Genomic DNA, 19,613 nt, shown 5'->3' on the forward strand with positions numbered 1-19,613 from the left:
GGGGCCTACTAAAACACAACTGGTCGCTAATGGTTCTGTTTTAGTCGGACATAGGTTAAAGTCCTGTAGCAAGACATGCCAGGGAACCTGGAATTTAAGCCAGAGTTGGCCGATAGCCCAAATTAATATATATTTCAACAATTTTTTTCAGTTTCACTGTATTTTTATTACAAACAAAATATTAGGAATTCTTAAATCGAAAAAAAAGTAAACCGAACAAATTTTATATAAGATAGCGCTGCTATTAAATAGTCTCTGAACAATTATAACAAGTAGAAAATTAGTTTTCACAGCTTGAACCTATATGATTTTTTTGCCTTCAAAATCCCAACTCTCCTTGACTTAAAACAGTATCCATCATTTCTTGAAAAACTATTCGTCGTTTTCTGGTCCTTTTTTTAAACTTCAGCCAGCTTTGTCCATTTTTACCTTGCCTGGATTATGATGTCTGACCACTGCATTATTTATTTCAATGTAAACGAAGATTGAAGCACTTGTGATTCTTGCACCGGAGCGATCAAGCATTGGTATATGGCGGTATCCTGAGTAAAAAGATAAAGTGAAAATGGAATCACCCACAAAGTTACAAAAGTGGTAACTTGTAAGCAGACATAAGGTGTAAAAAACGAAACACCGTTGTTGTAAAATTGCCAATGCCCCGCCATGCAAGGATAAATAAGTTACATTCATTCAGGTAAAATTTTCATATTTACTTTATGTTTAATAAGTAGTAAAACATTTTCTATTTTTTCAGATACTTTTGAATTGGAGCAATTGTCGTTAAGTGTTTTTCCCAAAGACACATATGCCCACAATGGTAACAACATTGAACAGTACATTCTGCAGCCATTTTACTCTTATCTGTACACCAAGCTTAAATAGCTGCTCACATATCATACAGTACATACCTTGCGCAATACTGTTGAAAGGTATTGAGTTTTGTCCAATCTTCTCATGTGTTTGAGTCTTCACTACAAACCTAACCATTGCAAGCTCAGGTTTGGTGATGAAACAAATAAACTCATCATTCCATTTTGGATCAAATCCTGGGGAATTAAGATGCATTACATTGCTACATATATGTGTGTATGTGCTGTAGTATTAAATACTACTTTTCTTGCAACATTTCAATGAAACAACTTATGCTCACTGTCCAGTTATAACATGGGTGTCTCCCTAAACACCAGACACGCATGGTGTATTCATACACCTCATGCTCACTGTCAAAGTATAACATGGGTGTCTTCTTATACACCAAACAAACAAGGTGTCTACTTATACACCTCATGCTTACTGTTAAGTTATAACATGGGTGTCTCCTTAAACACCAGACACAGATGGTGTATTCATACACCTCATGCTCACTGTCAAGTTATAACATGGGTGTCCCCTTAAACACCAGACACACATGGTGTATTCATACACCTCATGCTCACTGTCAAGTTATAACATGGGTGTCCCCTTAAACACCAGACACACATGGTGTATTCATACACCTCATGCTCACTGTCAAGTTATAACATAGGTGTCTTCTTATACACCCATGCCCACAGTTAATATAAACGACCCTACAATTATGAACTCACCACTGTTCTTATCAAACTTAGTTACACATCTGTTTACATCACTTTGGTCACCGGATGTTGAAACTTCAACTTGAAGAGAAGTGTCGTCATAGTTTGATGTTCGACCTGGTGTAAAAGGCCGATTGTAGAAAAAATTGTCACAAGATAAACATAGTTGTTTATTAAGATGAATTGCTTGCTTGGAACAATTCCTACTCACCAGTCAACCTCTGTCCACTGATGATCTTCAACTTCATTGTTTTTGCAACTTCCTCTTCTTCTACTCCTCTCTGATCCGGAGGTTTAAGGATGTAACCACATCCTCCATTTTGCCGAAACTTCCCGTCGTATATTTCCATTTCTTCCCCCCGTGTTTGGTAGTTCAACGCAACTGGAGAATTAATTGCGTTATACACCTCATGCTCACTGTCAAGTTATAACATGGATGCCTTCTTATGCACCAGACACACATGGTGTGTTCATACACCTTATGCTCACTGTTCAGTTATAGCATGGGTGTCTTCTTATGCACCAGACACACATGGTGTATTCATACACCTTATGCTCACTGTTCAGTTATAGCATGGGTGTCTTCTTATGCACCAGACACGCATTGTGTATTCATACACCTTACAAACAACTTACCTATCTGAAACCCAGCATTCCATAAAGGCTGAGGATCATAGTTACTTGAATCAGTCCTTGTACCAGCAGGATAAGTTCTACTTAGCTGTAGCTTATGATAATCAATTGTATCTTTCTGCTTGTGCTTAGCAAGCCTGTAAAAGGTAGTGAGAATAATATGCCTGGATTAAGTGTTTACTTTATAATTTATAGTATTTACACTGACAGATGTACAGACACAGTAGTTAGCATGCCTATAGCAGAATGCTTAGGGCTTAAATGTTTGACGCTGCTACCATTGTTGGCATGTAGTATAGTAGCTGTTTTCCTGCCATATAAGGATAAATAAGTTACATTCATTTATAATGTAGTGTATTCATGTACTTTTTCTTTAATATTCCAAGTTCCAACCTATTTCCAAGTTTCCAACCTACCCTTATGAATTGTTTAAATTGTCAGTCATACATTTAACAAGTTACATTCATTCCCACCTGTTAGCCTTAGCCTCAGTAAAAGAAGACATCTCGGAAAATCGATATGGTTTGCACAGGTTAGACGTCAGAGATTTAAACTTCACACTTTTACAATAAATCACCAGATCAGATAATGCCAGAGCTAGTTTGTGTTTTGTAACCTGTAAGTAAAGAGAAAGATTAAAGTGAGTCACTCCTGACGCAAGTCTTAAGCGTATTACACCAGAGAAATAATTGAAATGTATTTAATGATTGAAAAGTAAATACAAAAGCAGTAAATCGTGTAGCTGTGAATATAATACTAAGTAACTTATTGCTTTTCCAAGTACCAAACCAATTACTTATAAAAAGGGAATTAAAAATTACTGTGTTTCAATATTGGACATTTGTTCACATTAAATTTTTCACTTACAATTTTTTTAATTTTGCAGTAAATAGGGTCATATTAACTTTATGTGAAAAAAATCCACTGTTATCATATGAAAAACTCACATCATCTTGCTTTTGTGATGATCTGTTTGACGATCCAGAAAATGATGATTTTGTTGCAGCATCACGTGAAAAACTAGTCATGCGTGAAACAGGTTTTTCTTCAAAGCTGGTCATGTCACTTGAACTTTCCGATAATGCTGTAAACTGTAAGTATTATATTAGACCTTATGTTCACTGTTGGGTTGTAACATGGGTGTACACCAGTCACACATGGTGTATTCATACACCTTATGCTCACTGTCGAGTTATAACATGGGTGTCTTCTTATACATCAGACACACATGGTGTATTTATACACCCCATGCTCACTGTCAAGATATAACATAGGTTCTTCTTATACACCGGACACACCTAGTGTATTCATACACCTCATGCTCACTGTCGAGTTACAACATGAGTGTCTTCTAATTCATCAGACACACATGATACATCTACCACCTCATGCTCACTGTCAAGCACCCCCTCACCTTATACGTAAACATCTTTTCATCTTGTTGTGTTTTAATATCAGCTGCTTCATCTTCCAAACTAACATCATCAGCTTCATAATGGCATCGAGGGGGAAGCTTTTTACCTTCAATATTGTTTGTATTATTTACAAGTTCTACATGTGGTATGTATGAATGAATGCAACTCATTTATTATGAATGAATGAATAAATGTAACTTACTTTATCCTCGCGTGGCCGGAAAACGACAGTCGTTATCACACGGGTTTAACACCTCGTGCCAGCTTACGAGTTGCCATGTATGTTACTTTGTGGGTGATTATTTTTTTTTTGGATTTTTTCATTTTTTTATGTATGTCTGATAATTTGGACAACCCATTAGTGCCACTGGGTTGAAGCAATTGTCGTTAAGTGTCTTGCCTAAGGACACGTACGCCCACAGCGACGAGCCTTGAACCCATTACCTAATGGTTACAGGCAGGCGCACTAACCAATGCGCCACGGCGCCGGACTAAATTATTTAATAAATTTTGTCATGTAGGGCAGAGCAACCATGATTGTTATAATGCAAGAATGGATTTAGCAACTGAATAGTACACTCTGAAAGTATGTAGTAGATGAATGAATGTAACTTATTCATCGTAGAGTGGCGGGGCAACGGCATTCATTATAACACAGGTGTTCTGTTTCATACACCTTTCATACACAATAAGCAAAATGATCTAAATTATAAATATGATTTACCTTTCAGTAGTATCTTTCCCATAAGAGCATGTGGTGAAGGCAAGACACTTTCTTTCCCATTACTGATGACTGGCATAGTTAGAAGTTCACTACCAAGAATTCCCTGCATTCATGGTGGAAAAAAAATAAAATGTTTATATAATTAGTAAAACCTTATTACAGTTAGTAGAAACATAATACTTTGGTGTTAAATGGATGCAATTAGCACATAATATTTTGTATTTCCTAATCATGTTTAAATCAAATAACAACGCTTGTTTAGAGTCGAGCAGTTATATACAATTCGATCATATGACAGTTAGTAGAAACAATATAAAACACTGCAGTGTTAGATGGATACCATTAGCATATAATACACACTGTATAAAAGATTCTATATGAATGAAGTTCTGTTTGTCACAATTGGCCCCACTATACAAACCATTACAGTGTTTCTACATTTAAACTTTAAATCCCCTACAGTGTTTCCAAATTTAAATTTCCTACCTTTAGGTAGAACGCCATCTTTTCCTGTTGTGCAACACTGCAGTGATTCTCAATGCTCAATATAAGAGGGTAGTCTGAAACTTCAAATGCATATTTCCCAATCACTTGAACAACATCTTTAAACTTTAACTTTGAAGTAAGTGTGTACCTGTTCATAAAAATAATATATACGTTCAAAAAAATTATAATATTTTAAATACAGAGCTGCTACATGCATTTGTTAGTTAGTATTCTGTTATAACAATAGCTTTTATATTTCTGTCATTTTGCTGCTAAATTTCTACTATTTGCTAATTAAATAAATCTCTCCATTTGTGCATTCGAAGAAATCAATAAAAAATTCTCAAAGAGCAATATTTTTAAAGAGATAAATAAAAAACTCTGTTATGTTGAAGCAATTATTTGACTGAGTTAGCTCGAGCTATTGCGGTAGGGTGCTCCCTTTAGGTATCCCTTGGGAAAACAAACTTTAGCTATAACTGTAGCTATAGTCCTAATTATTTTAAAATAATATATTAAAACAGTATATTACCCATGATATATAACAGGATCACCATCTGGTCCATCCCAACAGTCAAGTTCCACACATCTACAACCCTTTAGCAAGGCACTGGAAAAACACAGGTAAAAATTACTTATTTACAATTAATTGGAAGAACAAAAAAGTGGTCACAGACAGTCGAAAAAACCATTTATGTCCAATTTAGTCCAAACTAGACTTCTAATGGAAAAAAAATGAACTTATATAAAACATTAAATTGATACTTTCTTACTTCATGTAAGCATCTGTGCTGCTAGGGTCTTTTATTTGATCTCCAGTTAAATATGTATTGTGTGAGGAAGCAATGAAGTAATGAGATAAAGGCTGCTTCATGTCCTGGTATACCTGATAAAATAAGTCAAATTATTTGGTGCTTGTTTAAATGAATGAATGTAACTTATTTATCCTCGCTTGGTTGGGCAACAACAATCGTTATAACACAGGTGTTTTGTTACGTACACCTTGTGCCCGCAAACGAATGTATGAATGTATCTTGTTTATCCTTGCGTCGCAGGCAAAGCCACAGTTATAACACAGGTGTTCTGTTTAATATCTATGCTTTATACTCCCATCCAAATTGACTGAGACTGAGGTATTGGCACGAAACAAAACCTAGTATTTCTACTGGAGTGACTTAGACTCCAAGAAAGAGATAGAGAGAGAGCTATTTTTTGTTTAAAACACGATCAGAATATTCGGTTAATATGTGCTAAAGGTGTCCCATCTTACCCCACAGTACTACATAATTTCTACCTTATCATGTCGCCAGTTAAATATTGCTGAATAGTTGGAATTGAGAAATAGAGAAAATCCACGTGGTGACATTTGGTGGGCGTGTCTGGACACGTCCTCCACCTCATAATCTTCAATTATTTGCTCACAGTCACCTTCTGTTACATCGGTGTCTTTCTGTGTTTTCTTTATCAAGGCAAGGATTTGTTAAAACTAGATTTCATATGGGCTGGTTAATAGTAATTCTATACATTGGTTTTCCATACAAAAGTTCCTACAGCAATGACCTGAGATTTTAGCATAAATTGCCCATTTTTCCAGTTTTACTGTAAAAAGTGAGTTAAAAATTGCTTAAATGTTATATATATATTATGCGTTAATCTATTTTACATTGGTGAGGTCCCACAACAGAGATCTAGGATTTAGGTATAAATCAACAAATTGAGCCATCTTTAGTGTAAAGTCCACTAAGCTGTTATGCAAAACACAATTTTCCTCCCTTTTAAAACTTTAAAGCACATTTTTACTGCCAAATGAAAACAGGTGTAGGTTTTATTGTACCTTCATTCACACTGTAAACTTTTATGACTCTTAGCTCCATAATTTACTACCCAACTTTTTATATCGTGGTAATAGATGTGGCCTATACGCCAAGTGTCTTAAATTTAAAGATATCAAAATGTTGAATTCCATAACATAATATTTTATTCTTGCATGGTAGGTTAATTTAGAGTTATAACTTTGGTGGTATATTGTGCTGTATCATATATAGTGGCTCTACTTTATACACCTTATGCCCATTTGCAAGTTATTATAAGTATGCATTTTTGTGGTTCACTGTTTAATGTATGGTTTTTAACTCTATCAAGTTTTTATAAAGAAAAATGGACTCATATTTTATTTGAATGAAAGATTGACGATGCCATTTAGGCAAAATATATATATATGTTATATACAATTGGTTGGGCTTGATTTTTGTCTGTTTTTGTCGACCTAAACAATCTGAAATACCCCTGCTATAAATTAATGTCAGACCAAGGTATTATAGTATTTATAAATAAATTTAAACCTGCAGAAACTTGTAAAGCTCCCTGCTAGTAATTGCCAACTTGTCTGCTGATATTTCTTGAAACAATTTCGAGATTTCGGCGCGTTTCGTCATAAATTCATAAAACCCAGTGAATGCACTGAAGTCTTGTAAGGTGTCTTCTGCACGTTTCTGTTAAAAATGTTTATTTTTAATGAATGTTGCAGAAAACTTTTGTTTTCAGGGTGTTCTGTTTAATCCACCTCGTGCCTGCTTGTGAGTTACCAAGTATGTGCTTTGTGGGTGATTGGAAAAGGGTTCTTTTTTTGCTATAAATGAATGTCTTAGATTTAGTGTTGGGGGCGTATGTGTTCTAGGATAAAAACATTGTGTTTCTTGTTTTCGATACATCTTAAAAATTAATATCAAATGTCCTTCAGCAAAACAGCTTTTACTGTGTGCTCAGCAAACATATTGTTTGCCTTCATTTTAATGTAGATTTAGAGTCCCAGTGTTTAAAATGACGAGGTGGTATCAGAGAAAACATGTCGTGATTTAAGGGAGTTGTGTACAAAAGAAAAATACCTGACAACACTGCAAATAAATCGCCTACGCACTTATTGGGTGGGAAGCACAAACGTGTTGTGAAAAACGTTACATTTGTGATAACTTGTAAGCTGACATGAGGTGTATGAAACAGAACACCTGTTTAATAACGATTGTCGTTTTGTCTTGCCCAAGGACATAGCCTACACGCCTACAACTGTGACAGCGTCGGGTTTCGAATCAGTTACCGTCTGATTAAGAACGCGTTTTTACACTGCGAACGGCACACTGCGAATTACGAACGCGTTTTACACTGTTCGCTCACACTAGGAAACTCAAACGTTATTGTTGTGGAATGATACAACAGTACCTCTATGAACTCTACACGCCGTTGTAAAATATACGAATACACGATCGAGGCATACTACTTTTTCAAGTCCAAGCATTTCCCAATTAATACAAGTTTTTCGTGTTTCGGGCCTTGGCCGTTGTCTACAAATACGTAAGTCAATACTTGTGACAATCGAAAAGTCACCTAAATCTAACTACGCGTATTTTATTAAACACGATTTTTTATTGCGTTTCAGACCCTTTAAGTTTAAATGTTATTATATCAAAACGTATTTTCGAAAACTAAAACAGTCTTTATTTAAAAATCTTTTAGATTATAATCAATTGTAAACAAGTTAAAAGTTTCAGTACTTACGAAAAAATGGTGCCTTGTATACGTTGTTACTGGCACGCCGCTCTTGCGTAGAAGTTTCTTCGCTTCTTTGAAAGTAACGAACCCGTTTTTGTCGGCATCGAAACTGTTAAATAACTCCCATACAAACGTAAAGTAAGAGTTAAGGAATATGATAATTGAATAAGAGGCTAATGATGTCATTTAGGCGAAATATATATCTTATAGAAGAGGCCACAATTTGTTGGAATTGTTTTTTTGTTACATATTTCGTAACACTTGATTCTTAAGCGACGATATGAGTAATTGGGCTTAGCTAACTGCAACAACGTTGAAGTATTCATTAGAAATATATATATATATATATATAAAAAGAAAGTTGCGAATATCGTTGGAAAATGTATTCTATATGTGTGAGGTACCGTAGCGTGGCACGCCATGGGTCCTATGATTTAGGCCAGGATCGGCCCATTACGAAAGTGGTATAATCACTAGACGGGTGAGTCCAGACGTGGTCCTATTTGTTAAAATGTTTGTAACCTGTTCCTAACTAAATAAATCGCCTTCGGACACCTGTTGTAGCGGAAACCCATGTTCTGTGACATTTACTTGTTAAATATGGCCAACATAGAATTAACAAAGGATATAACTCGTGTTGTAGTCTTGGTGTAAGACTCTTTATTCGTCGTGTCAGTAAATTTAAACCCAGAATCCAGTTCGAGGCAGTTTCTTCGCTCGGCGCCACGAAATTAAGGACCACGCTGTTAGAGTTGTCGACCACCATCGAAAAACACTGGGACTCCGAGACCTTTTTAGTTGAAGCAATTGCATTTCCTGTCCGGACGATTCGGATATGACGTATGTCGACTGTGACGTAAAAGTGATGTCATTATTTATCCATTAAAGAATGGATGTAAGTTATTTATCCTCGCGTGGTAAGACAAAAAAGAGGTCGTTACAACATGGATGTTCTGTTTCATAAACCTCGTGCCTGCTAACGAGTTACAACACAGCGAACTTTGTAAGGGCCACTGGGTTTAAGCAATTACTATTAAGTGTATTGCTCTAGCACAAACACGCTCAATGGTAGCAGCGTCGAGCCTCGAACCCATTATCTTTTGGCTAGAGGCAGACGCTAACCAGCGCTAATGATTTGTCACAGCGTCGGGCAAATTCATTCATTCATTATCGTCTGTATAGGACTGGAAAGCTTTGTACACATTAGAATTAAACTCTACTGTTTGCAGATCTAACCGCGATTGCGCCGCCCCTTTTGTTTACCGTCTATTGTCCGCTCACACTAGAAAACTTTGCTCATTCCGCCTCGCGATTTTGAAAGACACTACATTAGAACCTGTTTTGTGACTTTTAGAACGCTGTAAATTAAACCACCGTCTTAGTAACTGGTTTCTCTTCGCGTTAAAACTTCTTGATCATATTTTATTGTCAGCAAACACCTATATAACTTCTCAACACTTTATTGCTGTGTGTAACGTTATACGCCATACGTCACGTATAGCACATAGTTACATTTCGTGTATAAAAGCATATTCAATACAAATACTAAGGTTGTATATTAGTCACATCTTTGATAAATGAAACACACGTATATTTTCGTACCCGAAGTTTCGCAGTAGTTACACGATGCATATGCAGAATGAAACACATTTTTATCGTATGTGGCAGTTTATAGTAGAGTTGGATGGGCCATGTTTTTATTCATTTTTATCGTCACATTTGGTAGAAAACAAAGAATATTTACCCAATTGTAAAACCATATCCCCGCGAGTTTAAAATACCGTTGTTAATTGTTAAAACAGGATGAACACGTAAACACGTACCTTTTCGTTCCCTTCTACTAGCGCAACATACACCTTCCGGTACGTAACGAAAGTATAAGAAGTCGTCGTCCAGCCTACACCTAACGTATTTTTGTCGCACCCACCACCGTTTCTTACGAACAAGAAGAAATCGTTCTCCAGATTGTAGCCGTTGAAAGATTTCTGCAATTGAAATAAGTTATAAAGTACTGTGGTGTGAGATGGATACCGTTAACACATAATAAATCGTGTTTTTTAAAAATTAACAACGCTCTTTTTGAATCGTGAGGATACAGTTATAAAATTCTTTGTTTTCTACCAAATGGGACGATAAAAGAGAATGAAAAGCTGTCTCAGCCTAGGCTAAACTACTACATTGTACTGTTTTACTTTAACATTTTGAAGGGCATTACAAAATAAATTTTGGGTGCGTTTATAGCTCGACTTTTGGCATCTTTTCGTGTTAAAACGTACGGTATATAAACCCGTGTTAAAAACAAAACGTAAAACGTATTTTGTCTAGTGGCCTGTAACTCAGTATTTAAGATTTACAATTCGTTATAATTATAAAAAACGTCAAGTAAAACGAACAGAAACACCAAAATTCTTCGTTATCATATGGTACACCAATATGGGTTAGTAGTTCTATGTGTTCGTGCGAATCGTGCCCATATATCAATTAAGCTATTAACCAAATCAAAGTAATGCCGCCTTTGCATTTGTGTGCATACATTTACTTTGTTTGCTTAAAATTACAGGGACTTTAGACCTCATTGTGTATTTTAGCTGGCACAGATTGTTTATCGCATGTTAAAAGTTTTGACTGTTTCAAAACCCGTTCATAGCTTTTAAACGAAACGAAACTTTACCTATTATAACAAACTACGTTTCGCTGTACAGAAAATACTATTCAAATTACGATAACTTAATACAGAACATTTCATTTGTGGAACTTATAACTTAAATTCGCAGTTAAAATAAATGTTCACAATCTACATACGCTTTGTAAACAGTTATCGTTTCGAAAATAGCATTAATGTGTTATATTTTACAACGTACAAGATGCCTCGCCACGCAAAGATAAATAAGTGGCATTGATTCATTAATTACCTGTAAGTTCCACGTTGGCACAGATAGCTTTGTGTAGGTTCGTAGGTACGTTTCTGTGATGGCTTATAGGCGTCTTACGAATACTCTGCGGCTTTTGTAAACTGCCCAATTTATACGCTTTTAATGTATCGTTTTTGACCAAGCATTCGAGCGCTGAGACATTCTTACTGTCCGTCTCATTTCCCATGCTAATATAGCTTGATTCTATAACCTGCAAAAGACTAAAGACGTACTTCTATAGATGTTACAGCGAGTTATTATACTTTCATCCATTCTTCACGTCATTCATACGTCATTTAGTTACGCTGCATGCATCATCCTTACTCGTATCCATTTTATGCTTATCGTCATGGTTACCCAGTCACGTGGGCAGTTCTTTGTTATGAACCACGTTGTGTTATCAGTAATGTCTGGATATTAGGAAACCGTATTTGACAGTATTGCGTTATAGCCACGTACTAGCCATAAGCTGAAGCAATTAAGTAGTTTTTATGTGCAGTATTAGTGATGTACTAATTAAGTTTACCTCTTTATATAAAAGTGATTATTGTGATGCTATTTACAGTGATTTAAGTTAAAGTACATTGCTTGTTTGGACATTGTGTAATCATTATTGTGGATTTCATTCCGCCTGATCGCCTAACAAGTTGGTACGTGTACTATTATTCATTGGTTACCTCAAACGTGTTAATTAAGCCTAATTTGGTGCTAATGTTGTTTTCCTATGTGAACTGTTTATATACCGTACTACCTTATTAGTTTCACCTCTTCTGTTAAGTGATATTCATTCATTTCATTCATTTAACAGAGAACCGTCGCTTTGCAATTTGTGTGTTTATTGGGAGAACCGGAAGAAGGCATTGTGAGGCGTCGCGTTCGCTTAAGTGCGGAAATCCTAGTGACCTAGTGTAGGGTCGGTGCATATCAGGCTGCGTGGTTTGCACATAGCAAATCCCGACTGCTACATGAAAGTTCTCAACTTTGTTGCTGTTGAGAAGAAAATTCTCAAATTGGGTTCTTCGTGCGCCAAGACCCATTTGTAGTTGAGAAGAAAGTTCACAACCGTGAGTGCTTCGTGCGCCAAGCCTCATTTGGTTGTTAAGAAGAAAGAAGATAGTTTTTCAACTTTGAGTGCTTCGTGCGCCAAGCCTCAATTTGTTGTTGAAAAACTAGAGTGGACATGATGATTACAAAAACAATGTTAGATGATATGGTGTTCGACTTGTACGATCTGTATAAAGAAGCAGATGCGTTGATGTCAGAGTCGAAAAATGTGAGGAAGTTAAAGAAGAACGTTAAGCATGTACAAACAATTTATGAAGAGTACAAACACATACATTGCGAGTATGTGAATAAGCTCAATAAGCGTAAAGAAAAAAGGAAAGCAGCGCAAGAAAGAGATCGAGTCGATGTCGACCTAGATGGATTCATGAATCGTGTGGATACATGGATTCGGGGCGTCGAAAGAAGAGACAAAAGAAATGTCAAATCTAATGTTTCTGATGAAGCAGTAGATGGGCTATCTTGTGCATCAAGTGGATGTTCTCAAGGTAGCGCAGTAGGTCGGGTAAGAAGAGAGATGGCATTGCTGAAGAAGAAGCAGATGATAGAGCTGCAGAAAGCTGAAGCAGAGGAGTTGGCTCTGAAGCGAAAGATGGAACTATTGAAGATTGAACATGAGATACAGGCAGCTGATGTTAAAGATAGATGGGAAACAAGGTCCGCAATTGGTATCGTGCCGCGGCAAAGGCCAGAAGACCTGACAGAAGTTTCGCCGGTTTATAAACCAGAGACGAACACCCTGTATTACTCAGACAGAAGGTATGAAGTTCCAGATAGGAGTTACCTGGATCCGTTGACGTCAACGGAGCGGAAGTTGAAGAAGGAGGAATTACCTGCTCAAACAGCAAAACAGAAGAGTAGCTATGAACCAGGAGGAGAGACATTTTATGGTGAAAGACAACAGGTCAGTGATCTCGCGCATGTAGCTACGATGTTAAAGGATTATATGGATCTGCCTAAACCGGAACTGAGACGTTTTTCTGGTGATCCAGTAGATTACATGAGGTTTCAAAAAGTCTTCGAGGAGCACATCGCAAGTCGTGTGAACAGCGATGCTGCAAGATTAAACTATTTGATACAATACTGTACCGGAGAAGCACAGCGCAGTATTTCATTTTGTTCTGTGATGGAATCAACAGCGGGATATCGGAAAGCCCGACAGATTCTACACGAGAGGTATGGTCGTTCGTTCGTGATCGTTCGGTCGTATGTGGAGAAGTTAACTCAAGGTCCATTCTTGAGAGATGGAGACGTCGAGGGGCTACAGAGGACAGCTCAAGACATGGAAGAGTGTCTAATTACGTTGTCGCATATGGGTTATTTGTCGGAGATAAATAACTTCGAGCATTTGGTAAGCATAGTCAAGCGTTTACCTCCACAGATACAAAACAAGTGGAGTCGAATCGCCGGTGATCGTGAACTGAGGGGAGAGCAACCCCAGTTTCAACATCTGGTGGAGTTGGTTAAGTTTGAAGCAACGATGGAGAGTACGATGTTCTGTCGAACGTTGGGTACGAAGAAACAAGGGTGGCAAAGGAGCAACGTGAAGCCGCCGCAGAGAGATTCTAGAGTGTCAACACATGTGTCGTCGGTATCTGCAGTGGAAAGGCCGATGCAACCGCCGAGATACGGTAACGTTAATCAATATACATGTCTGTTGTGTGAAGGACAGCATAGAATTAACAACTGCAAACTGTTTGCGAACAAGTCAGTTGATGAGCGACTAAATATTGTACGGAAAGAAGGTCTTTGTTTTTCTTGCCTACAGAAAAGTTGCCGAGGAAGATGCAACATGGCAAGACCGTGCAACGTGTCGAATTGTACGAAACGTCATCACACACTACTACACATTTATCAGAAGGAGAGGAGACCTACTACAGGGTTTCAACCAAATCAAAGAGAGGAGTTCAAGCCGCAGCAGAAGGAGAGGCCGGTAGTAACTTCAACGTCATTTGCAGCGAAGACAGAAGTTGATAAGAAGGTTGGTCAACAGGTCTACATGAATATAGTCCCTGTTAAAGTTACTGGCAATAATGGTCAGGAGATTGAAACTTATGCATTTTTGGATTCTGGTTCTAATGCAACTATGTGCACTCAGAAGTTAGTGGATACATTGGGTGTAAAAGGGGACAAGATTAAGTTTACACTTTCAACTGTGCAAGGGGAAACCCAAAATAATAATGGTTCTCGTATAAGTTTGTCAGTTAGAGCTCTGGATGGAAGAGAAGCCATAAGCCTACAAGAAGTCATTGTTATCGATGATCTACCAGTTACCCCGAACAAGTGCGAGAGGGATTGGCATCATCTACGGGAAATTAAGTTCGTTAAGCCAGCGGTGGAAGAAGTTCTGCTACTAATCGGAGCAAATGTACCAGAAGTGTTCGTGGATGAACAATGGATACATGGGGAGGACGGAGAGCCAAGTGCAGTCAGGTCAGTTCTTGGTTGGTCGTTGTTTGGAAATGCTTCTACTCACCCTGACAAGGAGAGGATGTGGCATATTAGCGTGAATCGTGTGTCTCTGTGTAAAGATGCTTTACATGAGCAAGTGAAGAAGATGTGGGAGACAGAGTTTAAGAATTCAGGTCTCGACTCTGGTGTTGGTTTATCAAAAGAAGACAAATACGCATTGAAGATGCTGGATGAGTCAGCGAAGTTCAAAGATGGTCATTATCAATTAAGTTTACCATGGTGTGTGGGATCGCCAAGTTTACCTAATAATCGTCAACAGGCAGTGCAAAGGTTGAGTTACTTGCAACGTCGATTGAGGAACGACAGCAATCTGAGAGAGAAGTATTCACAGACGATGAACGGGTATGTGAAGAGTGGTTATGCTCAGCAAATTACAGAGGAAGAAGATGACGCGAAAGGATCGTGGTATCTACCTCATCATCCAGTTCTGCATCCGCAGAAGCCAGGGAAAGTCAGAGTGGTGTTCGATTGTGCAGCAAAGTATAGAGGTACGTCGTTGAATGATCAATTGCTGCAGGGACCGGATCTAATGAACAGCTTAGTTGGTGTTCTGTTACGTTTTCGTCAGGAACCAGTCGCGTTGGTTGCTGATGTGGAAGCCATGTTTCATCAAGTTAAGGTGAAGTCGGAAGACACGGATTACTTGAGATTCATTTGGTGGCCTGGAGGGGATATGTCTAAGGAGCCAGTGGATCACAAAATGTTGGTGCATCTATTTGGAGCAACCTCATCTCCATGTTGTGCTAATTACTGTTTAAGAAGAACAGCAGATGACAATGCTGTAGACTTCGACGAAGAAACTGTATCTACAGTTCATCGCAATTTTTATGTGGACGATTGTTTAAAGTCCATGCCAACAGTCAGTCAAGCAAAGAGGTTGGTCAATCAACTACGAGAGTTACTGAAGCGTGGAGGATTTACGCTGAAGAAGTGGTTGAGCAACAAAGAAGAAGTTTTGGATTCTGTTCCGGAGGAACATACTGTGAAGAAGTTCTCAGAAACAAGTCATTTGGAACGTGTACTTGGAGTCAGTTGGGATCACACTACGGATGTGTTTCAGTTCGATGTATCAGTGAAGAAGAAGCCGATTACAAGAAGAGGAATTCTGTCGGTTGTGAGTTCACTGTTTGATCCACTTGGATTTGTGGCGCCAGTGGTTTTGTATGCTCGTATGATATTGCAGGAACTATGTAAGCAGAAGCTCGGCTGGGACGAAGAAATTCCAGAGGATTTGGCAACGAGGTGGCAACAGTGGATCACAGAGTTACCTGGACTTGCCTCTCTTCGGATCGAAAGATGTTTGAAGCTGAATTATTGTTCGAAAATTGTTGGATATGATCTACATCATTTTTCTGATGCCTCATCAAAAGGCTATGGGACTGTTTCCTATGTGAGGATCACGGATAAAGAAGGAAAGGTTTGGTGTCGACTCTTGTATGCAAAGGCAAGGCTCGCTCCATTGAAGTCTGTTTCTATACCAAGGTTAGAATTAACAGCAGCGACACTAGCTGTGAAGATGGATCAAGTGCTCAAAAAGGAGTTGGATTTTGAAGTCCGGAAGTCAGTTTTCTGGACGGACTCTACAGCAGTGTTACGAAGTATTAATAACTCAACAAAACGTTTTCCAGTTTTTGTTGCAAACAGGTTAGCGAAGATTGAAGAAGGATCAAGTACATCTCAATGGAAGTATGTACCTACTACACTCAATCCTGCTGATGATGCGTCACGGGGATTGAGAGTGTCAGCGATCATCAGGAGTGAGAGATGGTTTGTTGGACCACAGTTTTTATCCCAGGAAGAGGAGAGCTGGCCAAAACCGGAGTGGAATTCCAGTGATCTACCTGAGGATTTTGTATGCAAAGAAGCAAAGATTGCAGCTGTTCAAGTCAAGAAGACAGGACAGGATTTTTGGAGCAATTTCTTTCTTCGGTATTCGTCATGGAAGAGACTGAAGAAAGCTGTAGCGTGGCTGCGGAGATTCCAGATGTTCGTGCGAGACAGGAACAAAGTGGCTACTACACCGCTCAGTGTTACAGAGATGGAAGAAGCAGAAAAAGCCATAATCAAACATGTACAATTATCAGAGTTTGAAGATATCATCGCGGATGAGTCGCAGAGAAAGGATTCAAAAGGAAGTCTGAGAAAGTTGAATCCAGTTTTGATTGATGGTGTTCTACGTGTTGGGGGTCGTCTGCATCGATCTTCAGATCATCACGGCACAGTTCAGCATTCTGGCATGAGTTTTACCTGGACGTCTCTACGACAGAAGTATTGGATCATAAGAGGAGGAGGTGCAGTGAGACGAGTGTTGGGACAATGTATTTTCTGTCGTCGTCGTAATTCAAAGGTTGGACAACAAATGATGGCGAATCTACCAATTGAGAGAATTTCAGCAAATGAACCAGTGTTTTCTTATGTTGGTGTGGATTATTTCGGTCCACTGATGGTTAAGCAAGGACGAAGCGAAGTCAAGAGATACGGGTGCATCTTTACCTGTTTAGCAGTGCGTGCTGTTCATATCGAAATAGCACATTCTCTTTCTACAGATTCATTTATCGACGCTCTAAGAAGATTTATTGGTCGACGAGGAAAGCCAAAGAAGATTTTCAGCGACAATGGTACAAATTTCGTGGGTGCCAATCGAGTACTGAAAGAATCATTGAAGCAGCTGGATCAATCTCAAATCAATGAGTATTTGAGACAGAAGGACATCGAGTGGTCATTCAATCCACCTACAGCGAGTCATTTTGGAGGAGTTTGGGAGCGAATGATTCGATCAGTGAGAAGAATACTCAGCTCATTCATGTTGGGTCAAACAACTACAGACGAAACACTTTCAACTGTAATGGTCGAGATAGAAGCAATTCTCAATTCGAGGCCATTAACACCGATTACAATGGATCCAGAGGGTGAGGAGCCATTGACACCAAATCACTTGCTATTGACAAGGCATTGTGATATAGCACCACCTGGTGTTTTCGACAAAAAGGACAACTACATTAAACGTCATTGGCGTCAAGTGCAATACTTGGCTGACCAGTTTTGGACACGTTGGGTTAAAGAATATCTGCCGACATTGCAGATACGTCAAAAATGGACAAATACGAAACGAAATTTCGAGAACGATGATATTGTTCTACTAGTGGACAATTTGCTACCGAGGGGAAGATGGTCGATGGGTCGAGTGATCGAGACGTTCCCAGATAAGAGTGGTCTGGTTCGAAGTGCGATGGTGAAAACCAGTCATGGGACATTTAAACGGCCGATTGCCAAACTATGTTTGATTCAAGAGGCGGTACGAGAGGTCGGAGATGATGAACATTGATCTTTCTGTATAAACCTCGCTGTTTGTTGTTGTTAGATGTGCGTTCGCACATCGTGGGGGGAATGTTACAGCGAGTTATTATACTTTCATCCATTCTTCACGTCATTCATACGTCATTTAGTTACGCTGCATGCATCATCCTTACTCGTATCCATTTTATGCTTATCGTCATGGTTACCCAGTCACGTGGGCAGTTCTTTGTTATGAACCACGTTGTGTTATCAGTAATGTCTGGATATTAGGAAACCGTATTTGACAGTATTGCGTTATAGCCACGTACTAGCCATAAGCTGAAGCAATTAAGTAGTTTTTATGTGCAGTATTAGTGATGTACTAATTAAGTTTACCTCTTTATATAAAAGTGATTATTGTGATGCTATTTACAGTGATTTAAGTTAAAGTACATTGCTTGTTTGGACATTGTGTAATCATTATTGTGGATTTCATTCCGCCTGATCGCCTAACAAGTTGGTACGTGTACTATTATTCATTGGTTACCTCAAACGTGTTAATTAAGCCTAATTTGGTGCTAATGTTGTTTTCCTATGTGAACTGTTTATATACCGTACTACCTTATTAGTTTCACCTCTTCTGTTAAGTGATATTCATTCATTTCATTCATTTAACAGAGAACCGTCGCTTTGCAATTTGTGTGTTTATTGGGAGAACCGGAAGAAGGCATTGTGAGGCGTCGCGTTCGCTTAAGTGCGGAAATCCTAGTGACCTAGTGTAGGGTCGGTGCATATCAGGCTGCGTGGTTTGCACATAGCAAATCCCGACTGCTACAATAGATATAGGCAGAGTCTGTATAGTAAAATCTTAGACCGTTAACGCCTTTAAGGTTTATTTGCCTTTTTCTGACATAAATCCAGACTAATTTCCAAAGAATCCACCTTGGAAGACGCTGTCTCTTTGGCACATCACAAGCTTTATTAACAGGCCGACCACTGCTAAGTTATAAACTCCCACCTAAACAACGCTGTTTCCAACTTTACCCCACAGCGTGTTCAAAACAGTGTGTAACTAGTCTGCGGGCCACGCTTTGTTTACTTAAAAGAGAAGTTAAAAAAAGATTTTAAAACCCTTTTGAAGTAAAGTTTTGCTGTTCTAAAAGAAAAACGAAACCGTTTTATTTAAAACAATAATATTTTTGCCACTTTAATCGAATTTGCAGCACGTATATATTGTTTGGTTTTTGTTTTAAGATTAAAAGACTTTTTAAAGCAGTATAAATCAGTATTCATCAGACATTTATTCTACGAGCTAATCTTTTCTCCCTAAGTTTTATTATCCCATTAAACCAAGTCACACTCCTGTGTGAAAACGGTATATGATAACCAGTTCATTCCTCAACGCATTCACTTCAGTTCTTATAGTCGGTTAAAACACTCCCCTATTCGAAAACGAAAAATTATTTTAACGTGAGTTCCGCTGAATGGCGTTAAAGCGTCACGTAACCTAGCA

General features: G+C 38.3%; 2 protein-coding genes across 3 annotated transcripts; one reads left to right on the forward strand and one right to left on the reverse strand.

Annotated features, from left to right (window-relative positions):
- Positions 1–141: 141 nt before the first annotated feature.
- Positions 142–11,530, reverse strand: LOC149725802 (1-phosphatidylinositol 4,5-bisphosphate phosphodiesterase zeta-1-like). Of its 2 annotated transcripts, XM_089891461.1 has the most exons (18): positions 11,291–11,530; positions 10,202–10,363; positions 9,008–9,227; positions 8,385–8,511; positions 7,175–7,324; positions 6,127–6,291; positions 5,606–5,718; positions 5,365–5,442; positions 4,833–4,980; positions 4,347–4,449; positions 3,622–3,728; positions 3,155–3,298; positions 2,681–2,823; positions 2,211–2,344; positions 1,786–1,956; positions 1,587–1,691; positions 909–1,046; positions 142–542 (listed from the first exon to the last, which is right to left on the reverse strand). In XM_089891461.1, exons 1-18 carry the CDS (start codon positions 11,475–11,477, stop codon positions 406–408), a joined length of 2,532 nt encoding a protein of 843 aa, XP_089747587.1. In that variant the 5' UTR covers positions 11,478–11,530; the 3' UTR covers positions 142–405. The 2 variants fall into 2 exon arrangements, with proteins under 2 accessions (XP_089747587.1, XP_089747588.1); XM_089891462.1 differs by lacking the exon at positions 6,127–6,291.
- Positions 11,527–18,567, forward strand: LOC149725803 (uncharacterized). Its single transcript, XM_089891446.1, has 2 exons — positions 11,527–11,940; positions 12,099–18,567. Exon 2 carries the CDS (start codon positions 12,471–12,473, stop codon positions 18,147–18,149), a length of 5,679 nt encoding a protein of 1,892 aa, XP_089747572.1. The 5' UTR covers positions 11,527–11,940; positions 12,099–12,470; the 3' UTR covers positions 18,150–18,567.
- The last annotated feature ends 1,046 nt before the right edge of the window (positions 18,568–19,613 follow it).

This window comes from Ciona robusta, chromosome 13, assembly GCF_009617815.1.
Source record: "Ciona robusta chromosome 13, ASM961781v2".
Taxonomy (NCBI): domain Eukaryota; kingdom Metazoa; phylum Chordata; class Ascidiacea; order Phlebobranchia; family Cionidae; genus Ciona; species Ciona robusta.

Excerpts from the sequence above, each read along its gene's own strand:
- LOC149725803 (XM_089891446.1), top strand. The coding sequence starts at position 12,471 with ATGATGATTACAAAAACAATGTTAGATGATATGGTGTTCGACTTGTAC.
- LOC149725802 (XM_089891461.1), bottom strand. The coding sequence starts at position 11,477 with ATGGGAAATGAGACGGACAGTAAGAATGTCTCAGCGCTCGAATGCTTG. Across the intron at positions 5,443-5,605 it reads AGCACAGATGCTTACATGAA|TGCCTTGCTAAAGGGTTGTA; the intron begins GTAAGAAAGTAT and ends GTGTTTTTCCAG. Across the intron at positions 543-908 it reads TTTCAACAGTATTGCGCAAG|GATACCGCCATATACCAATG; the intron begins GTATGTACTGTA and ends CTTTTTACTCAG.